Below are 22,361 nucleotides of genomic sequence, written 5' to 3' on the forward strand. Positions count from 1 at the left end.
AATTGGGTTTTCCAGTCGACCATGTCTGTTATGAGTCTCGGCGATATATCTGACCCAACTCCACAGAGTGCCTGAGAACCCAAACCCGTCGGTCTCGGAGAAATGCAGCTAGTCAGCCCGAGACATGGGTCTCGGCGCATCTGTAGCTCGCGGTTTTCGTAGTCGGGTGAGGAAAGAAGGACTTGAGAAACACTTCAGAGCGTTCCAAGATGCGCATTTCTTGTGGGAAGGACCAGAGGCCGAAGAGGCGCGGACTTCCTCAGGCGACAGGACGGAAGGCGGGGGGGGGAGGACAGCAAAGAGCTCTCCCTCTTAGCTCCCGGTACATGTAAGTGGGCCGCAGCAGCCGCAGCAGGCCGTGGCATCTGGTCCAAGCCGGACAAAGAGGTGGGCGACCTCCCATCCGCGGAGGCAATGCCCTTTCTGCCCTTCTGCCTGCATATGTGCGGGCGTTGGGAACGTTTTGGTCCCCTGAAGTTGGGAAGTCCGAGACAGGTGCCTTCCAGTTCCGTCCGGGGTGGGGGGGGAAGTCCCGGCCCCCAGTACCGTTTTCGACATACAAAAAAGCAGAAAACAAAAAAAACCGGGGACTGTCGGCGAACAGTTGCTAAGCGCAGATAGCGTCTATTAACGATTCCACATTCGAACTCCCCGCACCCCTATCGTGCCCCATCAGACCCCATGCGCCGAAGCTCGGGGGACGGACACGCACAGGCCAGCCCGTCCCTTCCCCCAAAGCCGGAAGCTTTCCCAGTGGGAGCTCCCCTCTCTCGCTGTCTCACTCGATAGCTCTACTCTCACTCCGACCTCAACCTTCCCTCTCATTCCACACCTCTCATACCCGATTCCTCACTTCCATTTCCGTCAAGCTCATGCTCCGGGCTCTCACGCACCCTCACTCGACCTCGCATCAGAACACCAAGGAAGGAGGAAAAAAGAAAAGCCCCGCCCAAAAAGGAAAGAAAACCCCAACTACGTTGAATTAAAGCAAATATAATAACCCGCCCCTCATGCCGCCAACAAGACTCACCGTCCCCCTCCCCGTCCTCGTCCCCGCCGAGCCCCTCACCCGCTTCTCCTTCGCCCCCTTCGGCGACGTGATAGAGAACCCCCACCCGGAGGTCCTCCCCGCCGCCTCCCTCCCGCCCGCCGTCTCGGCCTCCTTCTCCGCCGTCCCCGCCAACCAGGGCACCGCCATCAAGTACCAGCACGTCTCGGCCCCGCTCGACCTCTACGCCCAGGCGCCCAGCGGCGCCGCCAGGCCCATCGTCAGCCTCTTCTCCTGCGCCGCCCGCGCCCTCGAGCCCGCCCGCCCCGCCGCCGCCGCCCCGCCCATCTCCACCCTGCTGCCCTACACCACCTACGCCGGCCCCGAGCGCGGCGGCCGCTCCGCGTCACCGTCTCGAGCGCCACCCCTTCATCACCCAGACCTTCGCCCGCTCGCCGCCTCCGACGCCGTCCACGCCGCCGCCTACCTCGTCATCGTCGCCCCGACCCTCGCCGTCGCCGCCGCTGCCGGTCCCGAGACCGACGCCCTCCCGGCCCCGGCCACGGGCGGCAAGGGACCCGGCCTGCCCGACCTCAAGCGCCTCAAGGCCTTCGTCGCCTACCCGGGCCAGGCCGTGACCTACGGCGCCGGCACCTGGCACGCGCCCATGGTGGCCCTCGGCCCCCAGGGCACCGCCATCGACTTCGTCGTCACGCAGTTCGCGAGCGGCGTCGCCGTCGAGGACTGCCAGGAGGTCGAGCTCGACGCCGCCTCCGAGGGGGCCGGGGTCGTCGTCCAGGTCCCCGAGAGGATGCCTCCTGCTTCCAAGCTGTGAGGGAAGGGGGTGAGTTTTGTTTCCTGGCTCGAAAAGAAAAACGCGAGAGGCGGCGTTTGAAAGTGAAACTGTGACAAAAGACATTAGCTGTGTTTGGGTCGATGATTGAGGGCTTGTACGATGACCGGTTTGATGTGCGACTGGAGGCGTGTGGCTGGTCACGCATCAGACATGTTCGTGGGATGAGTAGACGGAGGAGTGTTGCTGGGCAAGAGGGGAGGGAGGGCCAGGGTATCTGGGTTTGTAGAAATACCTTTTCACCAGATTGCTCAACGTGTCATGGGATTTGGAGCTGCAAGGTGTAAGAAAGAAGCGTGAGCACATCACATGTGAAATCCCGCCGGCATTGGTGATCAATAGATCTTTTATTGTTTTCTGTGTTTTATAGCCATGATGATCCGTGTTGAGCCCGTTTCCTTGCACTCTGACAATCCTAAACCTCAACCCAAGGCCACTTCTCGTGTGATATACTCAAACAGGATGAAGAAATCCCTCCCCCCTTGGTGAAAGCAACTCCCTAGACTCTCCCTACACCGCCTTTGAATGACTTCTGAATCTGTCCTCTGGAACCTGTGTCGCACACCAGTCTGTTTTCTTTCATATTCGCCGCCTTTCATTCCCAATAACAATCTTCGCGGCGACGCAACCAAAGAAATCCTTCACGTGTGTGTGTCTATCTCAACACAATATCTCTTCTTAGCCCTCAAACTCTTCAAACTCGACGGATCGAAGAAGCTTATCAACTGCGGACTCCTCAAGATAAGGGCGGTATCGTAGGGGGTATGCCGGATCGACACGAGCATCGTCTGAGACCGGAAGGCGGATCCGGCCATGTGGGTGGCCCCAATCGCGGATTCGGCCGCCCTGTCTCTGATTGAAAATGTCGAACTCCAACGTTCCCGGCGATACGAGGTGGTATATGGCCACCTTGCGGGTCTGGCCTTGTCGAATCACGCGGCCCTTGGCCTGGTTCATGTACATCGTGTAGTTATCCGAGTCCGTGAAGAGAACACCGGCGAAGATCACATGATTGGCCTCGGTCAGGTTGGTTCCGGCAGACTCTGAGGACATGAGGCTCTGGATTAGAACGGCTTTTCCTTGGTGTTTCTTGAAGGAGTCGATGGTTTGAGAGTCTTGGTCTCCACCATCCGTCATGTAAACTCCGATAGAATCGTCTACACCGTCGAACAGCTGGGTATGGATTTCTGACTTGATGCCGGCATAGGCAGCAAAGATGAGAACCTTCTCGTCATCTCCGACCTCGTCAAGAATGATGTTCTCAATCTCCAGAATCTTGGAACTCGGCACTGCTTCCAAATCTGTGTCGATTTCGTTGTTGCCCTTGGCCAACAATGTATCCCAGGGCGCAAATGACCCCTGGCTAAATGCCTGGCAACCTTCAACAGGGCAGACGCGAGCACCACCATCCTGAAAATTACCGTGGCAACTGGCGCAGAGTGTGTGGCCACAGGCGATGGACAGGAGCCCACGCTGCGCTTCCTTGATGATGTCGCGGCATCCAAAGCACTTGAGAGGAAGATTGTCGTGGGCGTTGAACTGCTTTTTTTGAAGGCAGTCTTCTTTCAAAACGAAGATTTGGTGCCGCCAGGCTTCAACCGTGGTCTTGATGCCGGCTTGAATGCTTTGGATAACCAGCATGAAGCAGTTGAGTGTCTCATCGATTTCCTGTCCTCTGGGCTTGACCTTTCGGCCCTTGCGGGGTCGGTGGTGAGGCAATTTTACGCCAAACTCAAAGTCGTCCTTTGCGAGGCTGCCATCCAGATGCTTCTCAAGACGAACAAGAGCGTCGTCAACCACGTCGTTTTTCTTTAATCCAATACCGAGTGCCATCGCTTGGTGGAGTCGCTGGCTGGGGTCGAGCTGCTTCGCTCGGATGATTCGGATTGCATCGTCCTTTGTGTTGACATGGCCATCGACCGCGGAATCAACCCAGCGGTGCACGAGAGTCTTGAGCTCCTCCACGGATAGATCGTCGTCTTTTTTCAGAAGCCACCAATCGGCAGGACCGAAGACTGCAGGGCCACCGTCCTCCTCCGCCCAGGTCTTGATATCCCAAATATCGCGTCTCGCCGATGGATTGTATGGGCCTCCTGGGCGGGAGACCTTGTCAATAATGGCGTTCTTGATGTAGACGAGGCATTGCCGGTCGCCAACGGCTTCCGCCTTATCATGCCTGAATATGTCGATGATGTCTCTCATATGGCCCATGTATGCTTCTTGCTTGGCCTTCCAGGTGGCAGTGCGCTCAGTGTCGTCCTTTTCGATGAGATTTGCAAGATAGACCATCTGGTCGAACTGCGAGGCCAATATCTGGGAGCAACGGTCAACGTACATGGCAGTTGCGCGGCACGCGCGTGAACTCAGTGTACTGAGAGTAAGCTCGTCCGTTTCACCGATCCATTTCATGGCTTGAAGGCCAGAATGGCTGTACGAGACGGAAGTGGACGAAAGCAAAAGTAGGGCATCAATGGCGTCAGACCAGAGCGACTTTCCCGAGGCCTTGACCTTCAATCCAGAGCCGGCCGCCTTCTCTTTGTTCAGCAGGTCCTGTACCAACAGCGCGAAGTGGCATGACATGTCTTGGACATCGAACTTGGCGTCGTAGAGCAGCTGCTGCACCAGGTGGTAGACAAAGGCCTCCTGTGGCTGCATGGGAGTAAAGCACATGTATTCTTCGACTTGCAGATTGTCTACATCCGTCTTGTTTTTGCGGAAGAGGTGCGAAACAAAGCGATGTGCCTGCTCATGGCGCTCGATAGCAAGCTGCGCAGAAAGGGGCTCTGTGTAGCTGTAGTACTTCTCCGCGTCGGTCTGCTCTGAAATTCGGGGTCCATTCGTAACGTTCGGGAAATAAGCCGGCATAGAGGGCGTAGCGCGAGCAACGTGGACATTGATCAGCTTGCCGATCTCGCAAATCCGACCAAGGTCGGCCGTGGGGGGTGTTCCGGACAGAACCCATTTCGCTGAAGCAACGGCGTTCTGGAAGAAAGTAGTAACAGGGGTGTTTTCGTATGAGAACTCATCGAGAACGGCTCGCTGGAAGGTATACATCTCGAGAAGCTCGGCCTTTTTGAAGACATCCAGTATGTCGATGGAAACAACAGGTTTGGCCTTGGCGCTAGATCTCGGGCCCGATACTTTCTTCTTGGAAGTTGTTCGCGCAGTCTGTTGGGTCTTTCGGTCGCTAGGGCCCACGTTGTTTTCTACGGCCTGCTGGGTCCAGTCGTTTGTAGTATCACGTCGACCCTGCAGAACGGTATTGAGCTGCATCCTGCTCATGCTGTCCGGGTTGGCGAAGTCAAAACCTGAGTGTCGAATGGTCTCGACGGCCTCGTAGTACCAGTCATTGTGGTCCCGGCCCTTGAGGGAAGACTTTTTGTGGTAGATAGGCGGAAGCTTAGACACCGCTGCAAGCTTCTCCATATTCTTGTCCGAACTGATGAAGGTGCTGCTGACGATAATGATGTCCGCCGCGATCAGTTTCTCTCGCACGACATCCGTAGGTCTCATGATAACGTGAATGGTGAGAGGGCCATTTCCGTGACGTCTCGAATCAACTCCAATAAACTTCGCAGCCTCGTTGGCCCACTGGCCAACAATGTGAGGTGGGACGATAACCAATGTCGCCTTGAGGTGGATGAGACTGGTGTCGCCCAGCCACATCGTCCGATCCCGAATGGAGCTGGCTTCATTATCAGGATTGGCGGTGGAGATGTCAACAAGACCAAGCGTAACGATAGTCTTGCCGTAGCCAATGTCGTGCGCCAGAACGCCGCCACGCGCGAGCTTCTCTATGCTGGCCGTTGCATGCAGACGCACATTGACCGACGGCAGGAGACACTCTTCGAATTCCTTCTCGATGAATGTGTCGTTGGCGTGTTCCCGCTTCAGCATCCACTTTACAGCCTCCAATTGATCACGTCGTAAAGCCATGCCGTTGCGAGCAAAGCTGGGGGGTTGCCTCGCAACGTCCAAGGGGAAGTCGCCCTCTCTGACAGGGGCTAGGCTCTCCTTGAACGGGCGCAACTCCTTCAGACTCGGGTCCCAGAACTCAAATTGAACATCAAAAGTGCCAGTTCCTTGAGTTGAACGGAGAAAGGTCGACATGAGGTCCTTGTCTTTGGGAAAGTGACCGAGTGCTCGATGCGCAAGTGCAACGGGTCCGAGGAGGATTCTGAAGCTGAGGATGCTCAACCGACCGGCGCCTCCAACGTCTGGATCTAGCCAGGCCTGAATCTCGTATGGGGCCGGTCGCTGCCGCAGATCTCGTTCAGTCTGTGCGGCCATTTGCTCATCTTCGACGCGCTCGATGTTGCCGTTCTCGTCCCAGCGATGAAGAACCTTGGCTGGCTCAGGTGAGCAACTGTGACACGGGTTGTTTGCATCCAGTGGAATGTTTCGGACATTCAGACTGCGGATCTGGTCGGAGTATTCAGAAGTTCTCTTGATTTTGTTGACGGCGGAGGAGAACAAGGCCAAGGCATCCTTGACTTCATGGTTCGCAACTGGAACCCAGGGTTCATCACCGTTATTGGTGGGATGCAAAGAAGTCGTCCATTGCGCAGGGAGCGACTTGACAGGATAGTGCATGTCTGTGTTGTCAAATCTGACCAAAATGGACGGAGTCAAAAAGTTGCAGTTGCCCTGGCTGGCTGACTGCTCTGCCAGGTTACTGAACCGAACCGCAAGAGCTGAATCGCGGTCGGAGATGGTAAGCCGGTAGTCTGACTTCAGAGGCATCCACACGCCTGGTAGCGTGGCAGGAAGTTCCCGAGGCGCTTGTTGATCGGCAACTTCTACGAAGTGGACAAAGTCTTCAGGGAATATGCAAACGATGTCTCGTGACTCGTCCGGCTCGAGCTTCCTGGGGTTGCTCGTCAGAACCCATCGGTCGCTGCTGGCACTTGTCGTACTGTTGGTGTTCAGCATGTGGTAGACACGGCCGCGACCTTCATCTTTGCGTGTATAGAGAATCCCAAACGGAGTGCCGCACGTGCTGGTGAAGTGAAAATCTCCGCGAATATTCTCAGCAACCTGGTCCATCCAGTGAGGATAATCAGGCAGATCGATGAGCTGCTGGCGAAACCCCTCCAAAGGACCTGGACCAGGGCTGAATCGCATGGGCTCCTGGAGGACCTGGATGCCGATTTCTTGCTGAATGTACAACTTCTAGTTGTCCTCAGTGGGGATAATGCTGGCTTGGGGGTCGGAAATGACAGCCTTCAAAAGAGGCTTGCTGAGGTCATACTGCAGTGAGTTGAGCTGATAAGCGGCGTTCTTGGTCGCCTCATTCAGTTCCATGGAAGGATCCGTATGATCGAAGTAACTCTGTCGAACATGAAGGTTCCACGTGAGATCCTTCTCGGTGACAACAAGGGTGATGTAGGAGTCGATCGACTCGTAAGTCACAGTGATGTCTTCTCTGAACTTAAGGCTTGTCTGAAAGTAGTGCTTGGAGCCGCAGCATTTTTCGATTGCCAGTTGCAAAGCGGCGCGGTGGTGACGAAACTGCTCATCATCGAGGCCGTCGAGGACATCTGCCTGGAGTTTCGTCATGTCGACAAAAAGATGAGCTGGGAATGCGACGGTAGCAATCTGATAAGCCACATTCTTGTCAATGAAGCGGGTAGAGTCGACAGGGTGAAGCTTGTCAAAGTTGTGCTCGGGGTTTCCCGTGCAGGATTCACAGCGAATCTCATCGCAGTCATCACAGCGCCAGTATGTTCCTGTGTGTTGATGTTTGCGGAAGGCATCGCAGAGACAGTTTCGACGGCCCTTGCCGCAGAGCTCGGTGAGGAAGCCAACAGCAAGCTTGTTGTGCAAGGTGTCGAAGAGGGCGTTCTGCCACTCCATCTTGCTCGCGTCCGCCGTGGGTGAGTTATTCGCGTCGGCAGTAGGAATGATGGAGGAAGAAGCAAGTGGCTGAATGCTTGGGTTGACGGGGTTGACGGGGTAGTCGAAATCGTTGGCGTAGATCTCGAAATCGGAAGGTGAATCAGGAAGAAGGTACGCAGGGCTCGCTTGATCAGCCGGGCAAGGCAAGTAGAGGCTGGCGGAGGGGGTCTCGAAAGGGCCAATTACGTCAGCCGTGGACAACCCAGGAACCACAAGGTACTGATTGCGTGCCTTGACGACAAATCTTCTCTCGGTAATGATGGCGCACAAGATGGCCGCGCCTGCCACTGTTGTTGTCATGGCATTGCCCGCCAGGTCTTTCAGCTGAGCCTCCTTCTCCACCGAGATGGATATGCGATCGATCGGGATACCCTGTACGGCAAGGCACTCTAGACCCAAGACAGGACGGCCGTAGAACGACAGAAACGGATCACAGGACGGCAGAATACAAGGCATGACGCCCAGTCTGGCGCTTTGGCGGTCCACATTCTGCCCGAGATCGAGAACAAGGAGCTTGAAAGTGAAGTCGAACCCCTTGATGTAACCCCTCAAGCAGGTGATGTCCAGGAGGTCCTGCATCCGCGTCGTGATGGCAGATATGTAGCCGCGCCAGGATTCCTCGCGAGGCACGACATTACCACGAGCGTCCAGTCGAGTGTAAGGCTGAGTGTTGCCGAGCCCCTCGTTCCGCCGCGCAAGTCGATGGTCGTTCTGGCACACGACGGCTTCAACGTCCTTTTTGGGTTTCGACAGCAAAACCCTCTCCAGCTTGAATCTGGCTTGCAGGACGCGTGGGTCTGAGGGAGGAAGCAGGAACCTCTGCAGGTCCGGGGGGGTTTTGAACCATTGTGAAGGGGCCATGAGTTTGGTCCATTCGTTGACGATCTGCGAAGCGCCGTCACCGTATCTTCTGCCGTCGACTGCAATCAGGTACTTCCTCTGTCTTGTTTGGGGCACGAGGAAGTTCTTGGAATCCACCTGAACCACGGCGGCACTGTATCCGATGGCGGGGAGCCAGAACCCCTTGATTTGGTCCCAGGGTGCCTTGGTGACATTCTCCAGGATGACAATCTTGGGGCGGTGCGCATGGACGTAGAGGAGGACCGACAAGAACGTCTTGGTCGACTCCCCCTGTTCTTTGTCGATATTTTCGAAAAGCTCCTTGAGGCCCTCAATAACTTCCCCCGCAACGGGATCATCTTGGCCGAGGACGTCGGTGATGCCTCTTTTCTCGAATTCCTCAAAAAGCTTCTGCAAGCCGGATGCCTTCTTCTTGTTCTCTCGTTGGAAGTTGAGGGCTGAGAAGTCTACGCAGGAGCTACCGGCAACGAGAATATCGATATCCGTCGGAATGTCTGCCATCGCACCGGATGCCGTCATACTACAACACTGTCAGTGATTGTCTCGGGGAAGGAAAGAAAAAGCAGGAATTCGGCTCAGCTTACGCTTGAACTGCGCCAGGCCTCCCCACGTCGATGACGTTTCTGAAGATGGGTCCGGAAGGGGGAGAGTTTCTCTCAATGAAAGCCTGCTTGAACGGATCGATCTCAACGCTGAACACATGGTCATAACGAAGGACACCAAGGTAGCCGCGGCCAGTGGCTGCCTCGGCGAATTCGCGTAGAGCCAAGATCGGGCCGTCCGTGCCAGAGCACATAGTGGCGATCCTGAAAGCAACGCCGCCCTCCTCGGCGACCTTGTCGAAGCCGAGCTTGAGCGCTCTGTTGAATACGATGCTGAAGGAGTCCCGCGGCGTGAGAACAGCTCGCTCGTCCAAGTCTTCGAGGCACCCTACTCGATGCCCATTCTGATGCAGCAACAAGCCCGGGACAGGAAGCGGACTGTCTTCCAGCTTGCAGGCGTCCATCAAGACTTTGAGGAGTCCCTCTGGTGTTTGGAAGATTCCCAGCATGTTGATGTCCTCGCCGGATTGAGCATGAGCTCCAAGCAAAATCTGCACGTTGGTCTCGCTGTCTTGCTCACCAGTCGCTCGTTGGGGGGCGTGGAAGAGCGGGCCAGCAGACGTATGGTTCTGAGGCTGATGAGAAGCATCAACAAGAGGAATGTCGAAGCTTCCCTGACCATCGCCAAAATAGTTATCATCGAAGTATTGGCCCCAGTTCAAATCGAAGTCAGACTGATGCAACTGACCGGGGGGTTGCTCAGGCAAGCCATTGTTGATTGAACCGTTGATTGGGAAGATGTTTCCATCATCGACCCCTTCATAGTTGTGAGGCTGAAGGTTCTGGGTGTTTTCAAAGGAGCTTGTTTCTCCCGGTTGAGCATCCCAAGTCTGTTGATTGCCGTAGGAAGAGTGATGACTTTGATTTTGTTGCGGATGGACCGCGAGAAGCTCATCGCCCATGTAAGCCGCCGGAGCCACGGTGTGAGAGCCACTGGCCTGGTTGAAACTCACAGGATAGTCAGCCAAGTCCTGTGGCGGCATCTGATGCTCAGCGAGTGGCGTGTCCGTGCCAGCCCCGGGCGCCATATCTTGAGCCAACTCGGTCTGGTTGTTTATTGAAAGTTGTTCATCCGCCCAGGCGTTGTCGTAGGCCGGCTCTTCACCATGATACGGTTGATGTTCTGGTACTCCCTCTGCCAGCAAAGCCCGAGTGAGCCAAGTTATGTCGTCTTCCATGATGAATCAAGTTGATGCGAAAAACCTGGAGAGGGGTAGGTTTGTAGGTAAAATGGGACTTCCTGAGGCGAGGTGAGGGGATGAGGGAGCAAAAGAGCAGAGAAGGAGATACTGAGAAAGGAGTAGAAGCTGAAAACATCAAAGACTGATGATGGTCTTTGGTGGCTGGTGATGATCAGCAAAAGACACACACTTTCTCTCTATCCCCCTCTCAGCTGGCTCTTTCAGAGTGTGGATGAGAGCAAGAGAAGGTGAATCTGGATGAGAGAAGTGAGAAAGGTGGGAGTTTTTTTCTCTTTGGCAGGGCAGAGGGCAAAAAGGTGAAAATATTAGTGTGGAAGGGGAGTCTCATGGACTCGCCCTCGAGTGAGAAGAGGGCTAGGTCAAAGGAGGCGGGTGCTCTTGACTGGCAGGGCGAGAGCTGCCCATCACGCACTCCAAGAGGCGAGCACTGTTGTTATGAAAAGCGAGAGCTGCCCCTGAAGCGTGGAGACGTGCTCACAAATGCTGTGGTCAAACTTGGCGAGAGCTTCACTTTTGGTATATCTATGGGAATGGTGCTCTCAGCTGACATCTTGGGGACCCGCGTGAACACACCTAAGTATGTAGGTATGTGCGTTGTCATAAATGGCATACAAAGGCTCTCCTTGAGGCCGTTGAAGGGGATGCTTTTGTCATCGATTCTTCAAATATCGGGTGTCTGGATAAGAAAGGAATGGAGAGGGCTTCTTTAACTCGACTTGCTCGCATAAAGCCACAAGGACATCATGTTTTGTTGGAGTGGAAATGAATACTCAGCCACCTACAAAACCTCCACATCTTGATTTAAGACAATACTAGATGAGGTCAACAAGGACATGCAAAGGTAGCTGGCACTTTGTGCATGGGGTAACGGTCGACCAAGGGCCAGCTCTGGCTGCTGAACTGCAAGAGATGGTATGAACCAACAGAGGTGAGATGTCTCTGTGGGGGTGGTCTTCGTCTGTTCTCAGCAAGTGTGATTTCACCTTTGAACGCTGCGGTTGGCAACCGGTTCTTGACAGCAAAAGGGGCCCGCATGAAAGATGCAAACACCCAGCTGCGTCTCTGGTGTGGGTGGCACTGGGGCCTCGGCTTCCAAGTAGACTTCTGCCTGGGAAGCTCTCGGGGAAGACGCAAAGTCCCCAAGGGCAGCTATGAAGACTTGTTCCTTGTTTAGCAGCTTGCAGCGTGATGACATCAGCACAGGTTCATGCTGCCTCAGCTTCTCAATCGAACTTGTTTTGATCTTTGAAAACTCAAAAATTTTAAAGGCACTTGTCTCATCAAACCTTTTCGTACTTCTCAGAGTGTTGGGAATAGTGACCTGGGCGTCAGGACAAACGTCAAGAAATACACAAAAACATACAACACCAGGCAGGTATTCGCTGGTCGTCACTGACCCAACTACGGTACTAATCCGGTCCCCACTGGCATCATCTAGGTACCTACTTTGTAGATGGAGCGGGGGAGGCGTTTTTCTCATTGGTTGCCTGGGCGCTTAAACCTACCAAGTATAAAAACCCCGTTCTTGGCAAGAAATGATAGGTTCTTTACCCTTGCTCTGACCCTTATCCTCTTCATCCTCTTAAGCCTATTTGGGCGGGGCTTTCTCTTGTCTCCTTAGGATCCGGGACAGCTGGCCGCATACTTAAGGAAGAAACATGACCACCGCCGCTGCACCAAGTAGGGATAAAGCCGTCAATGCATCCACAATCACGAACATCAGAATTACAAATCTATTCTATTCCATCTGCAAGGGAGGTGATACGATCCATTCAATGTCTCTCTTGAATTTGCGGCTTGACTACCCGCTTCTCCTGGTCAGGCTTTTACAAGCGTACGGGCACTATCACTGCTCGTTCGGATTCTTCGATATCCTCGACGTATTTCAACTCGACTCAACCGCCGGATGGCGACACATCATATCGTCAAGCCCTATACGCGATGACGAAAGACGATGGCTAGCGACCATCTTTGTCATTCATAGTTGCCAAATACTACTTGTCGCCTGGATGTGGACAGTCTTCCAAAAGAAACAGTCAACACGGCATGTCAAGGTTACGTTTGCTATGGTCGTGGAATTCTTACCTCGCTGGGGCCTGATCCGCGGAACTCATTCGCTGTACTCTCTGATATTGCGAAGACGAAGAGCTAAATTATGCGGCCTTGCTGCCGTCTTCACAATAACGATAGGGCTGCTTCAGTGGCGGGGTGCCAGAACCATGAGATTTTTGACTCTGGTATCTTCGCTTATCTATCTTGACAGTCAGGCTCTCCTCTTCTCACTAAACTTGGGAAATACCGTTGCCGATATTTCAGGCTCCAGGGGTGCTTTAAGGGCGATTCCTACCATCATCCGCTGGCAAGTACGTGTCAGGTTTGAATTCGCACTCGCTTCACACCTCCTGTGGATGGCCACAATTTTGCCATTTGTTCGAAGAAACATGTACTACCCCTTCGTTATACTTTTACCCCCTTCAAGTGCTGCAATGTTACTGCAGTTTCTACTCACTGGCTACTACATCTCTGAGCCTGTGCTGAAGCCTCTAGAAATGCCTCTCTCTTCAACCAATCCAAGCACGGGGTTCTGCCAAATTTGTCACGATACCATCCTATCGAGACCAAGACCAACCGATAAAGACTTCGAACCTACGCACCATCAAACACTCGAATCTCTAAAAACGTCTGCTGCAGAAGGCTGCCGCATATGCACGACCGTGTGCTACAATCTGACCAGGCTGAAGCTAAAGCCGCCAAGGATATACATCCGGTCGGGGCCTGTGACCACATATGGTCATTGGACGAATGGAAAGATACATATTCAATCCCGATTGTCTTCAACTTTCCACGACTTTGATTCCATCAAACTAAGCGGTGTTTCTTGGGGCAACTTAGAAAACCACACGGGGTCCGAGAGCAGTCTCGGAGTAGCCAAACAGTGGATGTCGACATGCATGCGAGAACACCCTTCTTGCAGTGCTGCATCCGATTTCCACTTCCGGCCTTCAAGGCTATCGTACATCGGCGGCGACGTCCATCAAGTCGCCCTACACACATCAATCGACTATCCGGAGACCTTGTCTTACATGACATTGAGCCACCGTTGGGGCGAAGCGCAGTTTGTACAGCTTCGACACAACAACGAAGAGACATTTCGACAAGGCATCCCGTGGATCTCTCTGCCTCAGACATTCAAGGATGCAATTCATGTTGCTAGACGGCTCGGCTCCGACTATCTTTGGATCGACAGTCTTTGCATTATGCAAGACTCCAGCAATGACTGGGAAGCTGAAGCGGCTTCAATGGGCAACGTCTACAAAAACGCTCTGTGTAATATTGCTGCCTCGGATGCTTCAAACAGCCTCGAGGGTTGTTTATATCCACGAAACCACCGAATTCTTGCGCCAGAACGCCTGCCCTGGGGTTCTGATGATTTGTCAAATCATTTTTATCTCATTGATGCTCCCTCTGATAAGCCTTACGAACACTCTCAACTATATTCCCGCGCCTGGGTTTTTCAAGAGTTCCTGCTGGCACGGAGAACTGTGGATTGTGGCAGGGAACAACTTTTCTGGAGATGCGATGAATTGATGGCGTCAGAAGAAAATCCTGTCGGGCTCGCGGGGGACTTTAGCCCTTATCCTTATCACTATGAGTTCTCCCATCCGGCGCGAGAAGTCTTAAAGAAACAAGCCCACAATGCAAGCCTCAAATTGATGGTAGGTAAAATGAAGCTATGGGAAGCTGAGTATCAACACTGGACCCGTGGGTTTGGTGAGGACAGCAAATACCAAATCTATATGTACAGCCGGGAAGGATCACCATCAGTCTTCTGGGCTAGACTTGTGGATCAATACTCAAGCATGTCTATCACCAAGGAAGAGGACAGACTTACTGCCATAGCAGGAGTTGCTGACGCCTTTCGTCCATTCCTCGGTGAATACTATGCTGGTATGTGGAAAAACCTGCTGCCGCTATATCTTGTCTGGAAGATCAAGTCAGAATCGGGTTCGTGTTGGGAACCAAGCCCCTGCAAAAGGCCGTCTTCCAAACGAGGCCCTACCTGGTCCTGGATATCGCTAGAAGGCCCCGTATGTCATAAACCCTGCTATATTACGTACAGAGCTGTAATGCTCGCTCAGCTCCTCGATGCCAAGGTTCTTTCCGCTCAAGATATACATCTCCAGATCCAGGCGCCTCTGATACGTCTTGAATGGATCGACGACGTTACATGGGGAATGAGAGCATGGAGTTCTAGGTCTGTCAACTCAGGCCCAAGCATCATGGGTTCCGACAGAGTTTCTAAATGGAGGTCTCCTTGGTCCGAGTCCTGTGTCCAGAATAACAAGGACGGAGATGCATCATTACAACTCATCTTTGACGTCGCGGAAGAAGAAGCAGCGGCTCGGGATATTACTCTAGTCGCAATTTACTATTGCAAAGCAGAAGAAAAAACAACGGCTCCAGACAGTAGTCGATTCCGGAGTTGCCACAAGTTCAACAATGTGGAAGGTTTAATCCTTCAGGATAAGGGCGGTGGCTTTTTCACCCGGGTTGGGTACTTCTATACGCTTGAGTGTTCCGATCTACCTTTCTTGAAAGGTGAGCAGACGGAGGTGGTTTTGATATGATTGTCATCTTTAAAGATAAGAGAGCGTCTCAACGTCGAAAGACTACAGTTCAAATAGATAAGATTCTATATTTGCTATGTATTTGACTGTGAAATGAAACAAGTCAGAAAGAAAGAAATTTCCAAGTACAGGTATACCGTATTGTTATCAATACTTGCTTGATGCAAGAATACTACTACTTTTGAGCTTCTATAGACATAAACTACAGCATGTCTGAGACCGGGGAAATGAACAACGCTCACTACCACCTAGCCTTTCTCACCGTCACAAAACCGGCCTAGTTGGGGTCCAACGGAGATGGATCATATTATGCGAAGAGCTCGGCCAGGCTAATGACTGGAAGATACTACTCAAGTCACTTAACTACGAGAACAAGGGATCGGACGGAGCCTTCTTGCAGTTTCTCATGCAAGATTCGAGGGTACAGAGAAGAGGCTCAACCATCAAGGTTCATCCATTTACATCAGGAACCTCAGCAACCTTTACAGGAAGTACAAGTCCCAGCACCCAGATGAGCCTCTCAATGGCCACTTGCTTCAAGTTGCCCAAAACAGCTCATCAAGCCGAATTGGATATTTGTTTTTCTTTTTTTTTTTTTTGGGAGGGGGGCAAAGCCCTCCATGGACCGCAATCTTTCCATCTACCAGATGCATTTTGTCTCTATCTGGGCGCGAGATACTTTTCAATTTCACATCTGCCTAGATCGCCTCGATGACGCTCTGCATTCCGTGTTATAGCAATTCTCACAGGCTGTCGCAAGCATGGAGCTGGTATACAACAAGCCGGGCAATGTTGAGAAGATGACGACGCAACGCGATAAAGAGTCTCATGCTTTCACGAGGTCGAGGGCGATAATGAAACTGCCCTCCGCAAGGGCAACTGTTGGATCTGCGAGAAGGCCGACGATAGGACCCGTGCCCCCAAAACTGAAGGTTCTTTGTTTTTCTCTTCCGACACTTGCATTAAAAGTAGTTCAGGGGAATCTATGAGCTAAGCAAGCTAGTCTATGTAGCCTCCTGGAAATGATAGGGAAATAATAAGAGGGGGCAAGCGCTATCGGGTTTTCCCTCGGACAGACGCCAGGAGGAAAGCCATACACACACACCTACCGTCCGGCCATCACGAAAATCAAGCCATCGAATATCCGGTTGGTATTTGGTATACTTGTATTTTGGCATATGGGACTTCGGCGTCATGCTAGCCACCCCTTCTATCCATAAACGCTTCTATAGAGCTCTCAAGCTGGGAGGATTGATGTCAAAACAAGAATAGCCCCCCCTCGCCCTGCGTGGGTCTGATTGGCCCAGGCCCCGCCGCCCTGAGTCCTGAGATCATGTGACTCCCGTAGCAAACAGCCGATGCCAACCGGATTAATCGCCAGGTTTTGTCCCGTCTCACTCTCGACCTCCCCCAACGATGCCACTCTCACCTTGTGATTGGCCCGCAAAGTTTGTTGTGATGCGGGAAGAGCGTATTGATTGGATGTTGGCCGTAGCCCTTGAATTTCAGCTTTCCAGACCTGCTCACGCCTAATCCGAGTTGTCCTAGGTCCGACTTCGGCCTTAGCAGTGGGTGTTGATTGTAGCGTTTGCCGGGCACCCAAAAAACAACTTCTCACCTCAAATCCACAAGCAACTGCTCTCGGGTGACGACACCTTCGACCCAATCCAGCAAACCCCGCAAAGATCGCCAACATGGGCACCCAATTGGTCTCGGCGGACGCCATGAACAAGCTGGAAGACTTGTCGGGCATCACCGTCCTGCCCGGGCAGAACCCGTACAATGCCTTGATCAAGGCCTGCAATGACAGCTCTGTAATGTTGCATTTTTTTCGCCAACTACATCGAAGCTGTATCTGATTAGTGTGAACAAAAACCGTAGGCAGAGATACAGGCTCTATACCATACCCACAGGGTAAAGAGGAACGAGCAGCAGAAGCAAAAGTTCATGGCCCCCAGCTACGAGGGGCTCATCATAGATCGTATCCTCCTGCGGCTGGAGAACCCTGAGATAGAGCCGGGCTTCAAGGACCCCCGCAACTGCTTCGTCTTCTGGGCCCGTCCGCCCGAACACATCTTGAGGCTCGCGGCCCACGTACAGGCCCTCCTCAAGAAGGCTGCCCCGAGTGAGACACGCCAGTCAAACCCCCGACAATGATGAGGCTGACACGAAGCTTCCCCCGCCCCTCGCAAGGCGTCTGGCTCATGCCCCAGCACCGTATGCACCTCACTACCCTCGAGGTGACACACTCCAAGACGCCAGAGGAGATCATCGCCTTGACCGACACGATGCGCTCTGTGATCCCCTACATCACCGACTACACCTACTCCCACCGCGCGCGCCTTGTGAAGCCCATGGTCTCGTACGACCTCTCCGCCTTCGCCCTCTCCTTCCTCACGGCCGCGGGCGAGCCGCCCCTAGGACCCCCTCCCGCGACCACCGCGGCGCAGAAGGCCGTCGTCGAGGGCGACGGCTACACGTACCACCACCTCCGTCGGGACGTCTTCGACCTGGCGCGGTCGACGGGCGTGTCGATCGAGTCCCGGTACCAGGTGCCGAGCGCGCACATCACGCTGGGACGGTACCTCACCGAGGAGGACCACGCAACGCCCGAGGCGCGGGCACGGTGGGTCGAGGCCATCGACACGGTAAACGCGTGGCTCGAGGGCGAAGTTTGGGACCTCAAGGACGGGGAATGGGTCGGCGAGTGGGTTGTCGGCCAAGAGAGGGGGCTGGAAGCGCGGAACGGACGGCTGTGGTACGGAGGGGGACGGACAATCAGGCTCGGGGAGGGTTTCTGAGACGAAGACCTCGGGGCCGGGAGACTGGACTGGGCGCGTTGCGGCCAGCGCGCCATCCCGAACCATGATTTCGAAAACGGACGGCATGGCACCCGGCGAGCGGGATTGACTGGCGATCTTGACGCACACCAAACAGGCATATATAGACTACGGGTAGGTTGAACCAATGATAAAACGTTTCTTCGTGACTCAGGTATTGTTTTTGACCGGCTGAGCCGCATGGGGGACAAGGCATCTATCTTCCAGAGACCACAGCTTTAGGAGCATGGGACAGAGCAGCTCGGCAGGGACAAGGTCATCCCACCTCGAGTGTGTAAGTTAGCACACCCTCAGGACAACCCGTTTGTCGAGTTCCCAACGCATCCCGCATCTTCTCTTTTCACTTTTCTTCTTCGGTCTCTCTTCCAGGCGCGCTTGCGAGCGCCAAGCAGATGGCAGGTTTGAGGTTGGGAGGGATGGAAAGGCTTGTGGGATGTATGCTTTTTGTTTTGTTTTTGGTATCCGTTCGCAAGTCAGGGCTTTTATTTGTTCCCTATGTAGTGTTCTGCCAATGAGAACTGGTAACCCTCTTCGCCGCCATTGTTCCAGCCTGATGATGATCCGTAGTATGCCGTGAAAGGAGCCATAAAAGTCGGTCGACCGAAAACATAACGCGTTTAGAAAACGAGGGCGGCACCCTTGGTCTTCTTGTCACCACTGCAGAGGTTGTCAGTAATCTCGCTTCCGGGAGTTCAGGGATGGGGCCGGCGTACCCCAACTCGAAGTGCTTGCAGCGCTTCAGAGCGAGCTGAAGCTTGGTCTTGCACTTAACGCACTCCAACCGCAGGACAACCTTCTTGGTGGTCTTAGCCTTCTTGTGGAAGACAGGCTTGCTGTGATATTGTCAGTCTTGCCCTGAACAGGTGAGGAGACCTGGTGTGAAGGGGGGAATGAATGCGCGGCGCAATCAAGGGCGTGTCCCCTTCTCAACCAGGGGCCCGTCTTGTGACAGGTGGCGGGTGGGTGTACGTACGTCTGACCACCGTAACCGGACTGCTTTCGGTCGTAACGTCTCTTTCCCTGCGCGAACAGCGAGGCCTAATTTAAACAACTGTTTAGTAAACCCGTTCGTGATGGCATCGGAAGGGGATGCTGCGTCGCTCGGTTCGTCGCCGCGCATGGTGTTGAGCATACCTTGCCGGCCTTGTACTGGGTGACCTTGTGCTGGGTGTGCTTGCGGCACTCCTTGCCCTTGCAGTAGGTCATACGCGTCTTGGGAATGTTCACTGGAAATCCCGAGTCAGCGTTTGGTGTATCCCATCATCAAGACTAAGCCATCTCGCAAAACAGTCTCTCGTGGTCGCAGCCGGATCGATTTCCCTCGAGCCTTGGCCGTCGTGGTATGCGTGCTGCGCTGCCCGTGATGTTGTGTGTGTCGTCTTGTGTCGACTCGTGATCCGGTGATTGACCTCCCTCGGGCCCAAAAATTTGTCGGTAGCGCATCGTAGGCAGCGCACAGCCGACTAGAATAGCAATTCCTTCTCTATTTCCCGTGTTGAATCCGACTGCGTGACACGCTGAGACTGCAAATGCAAAGATTCATTGCAAAAAAGGACCTACCCATCTTGGCGGCTGTTTGTCGATGTCGCTTGCCGGAGTGTCGTGACGATGAATTGCTGGCGGGGAAAGAGTAAAATTCGAGGTTTTGCTAATCGCTTGTTTGTGCGGGTAGGGCAGGTGTGCAGCTCCGGTTTGGGAGGATACGTGTGGCTGAGGCGAGGTTCAGCCACGCCTTCAGCCATTCGGGCTACGACACGTGACTTAGGTCGGCTCTAGCCTTCGACACCCCCACAAGCCTGCTATCAGCTGGACAGCAGTGGCTATCGTCGGCCGACAAACTTGCCTTCATCGGATGCTTTCAGCCAGCCCCGTTACTGGTGACTAAGACTTCCTCACCAGACCGGCCACCCTCAACTCTCTCTTCTCACGGGGACTGAACTGTCGGCCAATCCATGACTACCGCTTTTTGTGGCCGCCTCAACTTTCTGTCCAAGAGTCAATCGCACAGCCAAGCACCGAAACACCCTTCGTTCAGATTGTGGGCGGGCTTGGTGATCGCGGGGAAACAGTCGCGCGTCAGAATAGTGTTTCCCATGACAGAACACGCAATCCTCTGTTTCGTTGTCGCCCTATCCGGAAAGCCCCAACTCACACTTTTTTGCGACTCGGATGAGTCATGGCCGAATAGAAACGACAAAGACGGTTGGCAGACTCGTGCCCGTCAGTGCAAGGGCATGGCTCATGACTTACTTTCCTCTCTTCCCTACCCGCCCGCCTCGACACCATCTCCTCGTCAACCCTCGACTTGAACTCTTTTACAGCTTGTCACCCACTCCCGCGGTTTTGTGACAATTTTTAGCTGAAAAGCAATGTCATTTCACGAGCAACCCCCCGGTCAACGGTGTCTGCTAATGGAACTGACGTCAGCGATAGCCTTACCTCTGCCGCACCACTGATCCCAGCTTTGACCTTGTAAGGCATTCTATTCGAAGCCCAAGGAACTCAGTTTCGGAAAAACTCTGTAACCAAACGGTGACGTGACGTCTCTGCCTCTGCCGTGGCCTGTGGCAGCCGCCTTCGGCGTCAGAAGCCTGGACGGCGGACGGCATGACGCATGTCGAATGTGCACTATTAGACTCTAATGGCTATCATGGGCTTCAATCATACCCAAGGAAGGCCGCGGCATGCTACGTTGGGTTCCCTTGTTCGCGGGGCAAGGTTAGTTTTAATTGCTCATCTAACGATGAACCCCTCGCCCGGGAGGAGCTCGGTCGAAGACCACGATGGTCTCCGGAGAGAATGCCGTGCACCTACTCGAGTCAACGACTAGCCCAGGGGAGGCGCCACTTAGTATTGCGATGGTCATCGGACCACGGCCTTGGAGCCAAATTAACCCATCAATCAATTTGATGGACGGCAGATTGGTGGCCACCACGCACGCGGCCAATCAGACCAAGGATCTGTCGATCTCGCGTCGACTTGTCGAGCAATGGCCCTTATGCCATTGCCTGGGGCAAACATGTTGGCTCAGATCGTTCTATATGACCAGGGCCTGCCTCGGGAGCATTCCTCTGTCGATGCTTGCCCGTTCATTCTTAGAGAGCGCATAGGCCTCGAAATGGCGATGCTGTGCCTCCAAATAGAAACACAGGGTCTAGCGGTAGGTGATCTGGACAATAGAAGAGCGGGAGTGCATACGGATGAAACCACGGTTATAAGGAACGAGTAAGTGCCTTTTGGGGTGCAGACGACCGGATCGGATTGCAGGACACAAGGTCACGCATTCCGGCCAAAAGCGACGAACCGACCGGACGACTGGGGAAACGAGCTGGAGCAAGTCCCGACTGGAAGGACGTCCGCCCTGCTTGAGCCCGAGACTAATTGTGCTGGAGCAAAGACGCTGAGTGGGCGAAACTCGTTCGGCTCACCGTCAGATGGCTTTCCGGGTGGCGCCCATTACGACGACGACGCACCAGAGATGGAAGTTGAGATTCAGAGGGAGTTTATGGCCAACGGAAGAAACAACACACGAGACGCGGCGGCACAGTTAGAGCGAGCCATGGCCCTCTTGATACGGTCTTTTAGAACATCTACAACACCAACAAAACCCGAGCCGCAACAGGGACGATATGAATGGTGGGGTCGACGACGGCAATCGACTCGCGATAATCTGTGGCGTATTACCGGTAGAGTCAAACAGGATGGCAGATGGCTGGCGGAGCCTGACATGCCCACCAAGAAGAAGCCATGGAGTGAACCGCGCCGCAGCGACGAACGGCGCCGTCCCAGCACCGGTTGCCCCCCCCTCCCCTAGACAAAGAGCCCCAAGACTACTACTCATTTCCGGTGTGCCCTAGTCTTGACAAGTTGACAAATTGCACTGCGAGACTCGCAACGTGGGTTAAGCCCGGTTTGAAACGTCGCCCAACGCCGCAACGTCGACGGTTTCAGATTCAACACGTCCCGTGCGCTTAAGCCGCGTTCCTTGCATGCTCACACCTTAATCAATGCCCCCGACTCACGTCCCTATTGCTTTGTTTAGCAGCATTCTACAGCCACCTTCCCTGTTCCCATCCACTCTCCCCGACGACTATTCGTAGGAAAATCGGAAGAATTGTACTCGCACCAGCTTAACTACTCAAGTCCTTGATCCTATCGGACGGAACATGCGGCATAAGCCAGCGCCCCGCAGGGGACGCGCAACCCCCCTCATAGCTTGTCGAGCCTCTCTCCGTTTCCCTTACCACCCAGATTTCGATCCCATACGCTCTGATACAGCTTCACGAAGCCAGTCTTGCGTGTGCAGCGCCTTTCTTTACCTAGTTAGCATTCACCCTCCGGCTGTGGCGGGAATCCGAAGATATTCACCATCTTACTTCGGATTCCGGCATGGTGTGGGCGGCCTGGTGTTCCAGCATGTTGTCTCTCTCCTCTTTCCCCCTTCAGCCACTCCGTCTCCCTCCCTCTCTCTCGCGCGCGTATCGTTCCA

General features: G+C 54.0%; 6 protein-coding genes across 6 annotated transcripts; 3 read left to right on the forward strand and 3 right to left on the reverse strand.

Moving 5' to 3' along the window:
• Positions 1-1,010: 1,010 nt before the first annotated feature.
• Positions 1,011-1,823, forward strand: GLRG_03382 (ureidoglycolate hydrolase; the record flags this gene model as incomplete). The annotated part of the gene is made up of 1 exon (XM_008094067.1): positions 1,011-1,823. One exon carries the CDS (start codon positions 1,011-1,013, stop codon positions 1,821-1,823), a length of 813 nt encoding a protein of 270 aa, XP_008092258.1.
• A 696-nt stretch (positions 1,824-2,519) lies between these two features.
• Positions 2,520-6,965, reverse strand: GLRG_03383 (DNA repair protein RAD8; the record flags this gene model as incomplete). Its single annotated transcript, XM_008094068.1, has 1 exon — positions 2,520-6,965. The coding sequence occupies one exon, from the start codon at positions 6,963-6,965 to the stop codon at positions 2,520-2,522; it is 4,446 nt and encodes a 1,481-aa protein (XP_008092259.1).
• Positions 6,966-7,013: 48 nt separating this feature from the next.
• GLRG_03384 (uncharacterized protein) lies at positions 7,014-10,380 on the reverse strand (the record flags this gene model as incomplete). Its single annotated transcript, XM_008094069.1, has 3 exons — positions 7,014-7,893; positions 7,960-9,120; positions 9,185-10,380. The coding sequence occupies 3 exons, from the start codon at positions 10,378-10,380 to the stop codon at positions 7,014-7,016; spliced, it is 3,237 nt and encodes a 1,078-aa protein (XP_008092260.1).
• Positions 10,381-12,863: 2,483 nt separating this feature from the next.
• GLRG_03385 (heterokaryon incompatibility protein) lies at positions 12,864-15,032 on the forward strand (the record flags this gene model as incomplete). Its single annotated transcript, XM_008094070.1, has 1 exon — positions 12,864-15,032. A coding segment is annotated over one exon (2,169 nt), but the record flags the coding sequence as incomplete, so codon positions are not given.
• Positions 15,033-16,726: 1,694 nt separating this feature from the next.
• On the forward strand, positions 16,727-17,833 carry GLRG_03386 (uncharacterized protein; the record flags this gene model as incomplete). Its single annotated transcript, XM_008094071.1, has 3 exons — positions 16,727-16,846; positions 16,914-17,157; positions 17,226-17,833. The coding sequence occupies 3 exons, from the start codon at positions 16,727-16,729 to the stop codon at positions 17,831-17,833; spliced, it is 972 nt and encodes a 323-aa protein (XP_008092262.1).
• A 656-nt stretch (positions 17,834-18,489) lies between these two features.
• GLRG_03387 (ribosomal protein L44) lies at positions 18,490-19,436 on the reverse strand (the record flags this gene model as incomplete). Its single annotated transcript, XM_008094072.1, has 5 exons — positions 18,490-18,529; positions 18,586-18,705; positions 18,846-18,910; positions 19,007-19,098; positions 19,433-19,436. The coding sequence occupies 5 exons, from the start codon at positions 19,434-19,436 to the stop codon at positions 18,490-18,492; spliced, it is 321 nt and encodes a 106-aa protein (XP_008092263.1).
• Between the last annotated feature and the right edge of the window lie 2,925 nt (positions 19,437-22,361).

This window comes from Colletotrichum graminicola (assembly GCF_000149035.1).
Source record: "Colletotrichum graminicola M1.001 genomic scaffold supercont1.10, whole genome shotgun sequence".
Lineage (NCBI taxonomy): Eukaryota > Fungi > Ascomycota > Sordariomycetes > Glomerellales > Glomerellaceae > Colletotrichum > Colletotrichum graminicola.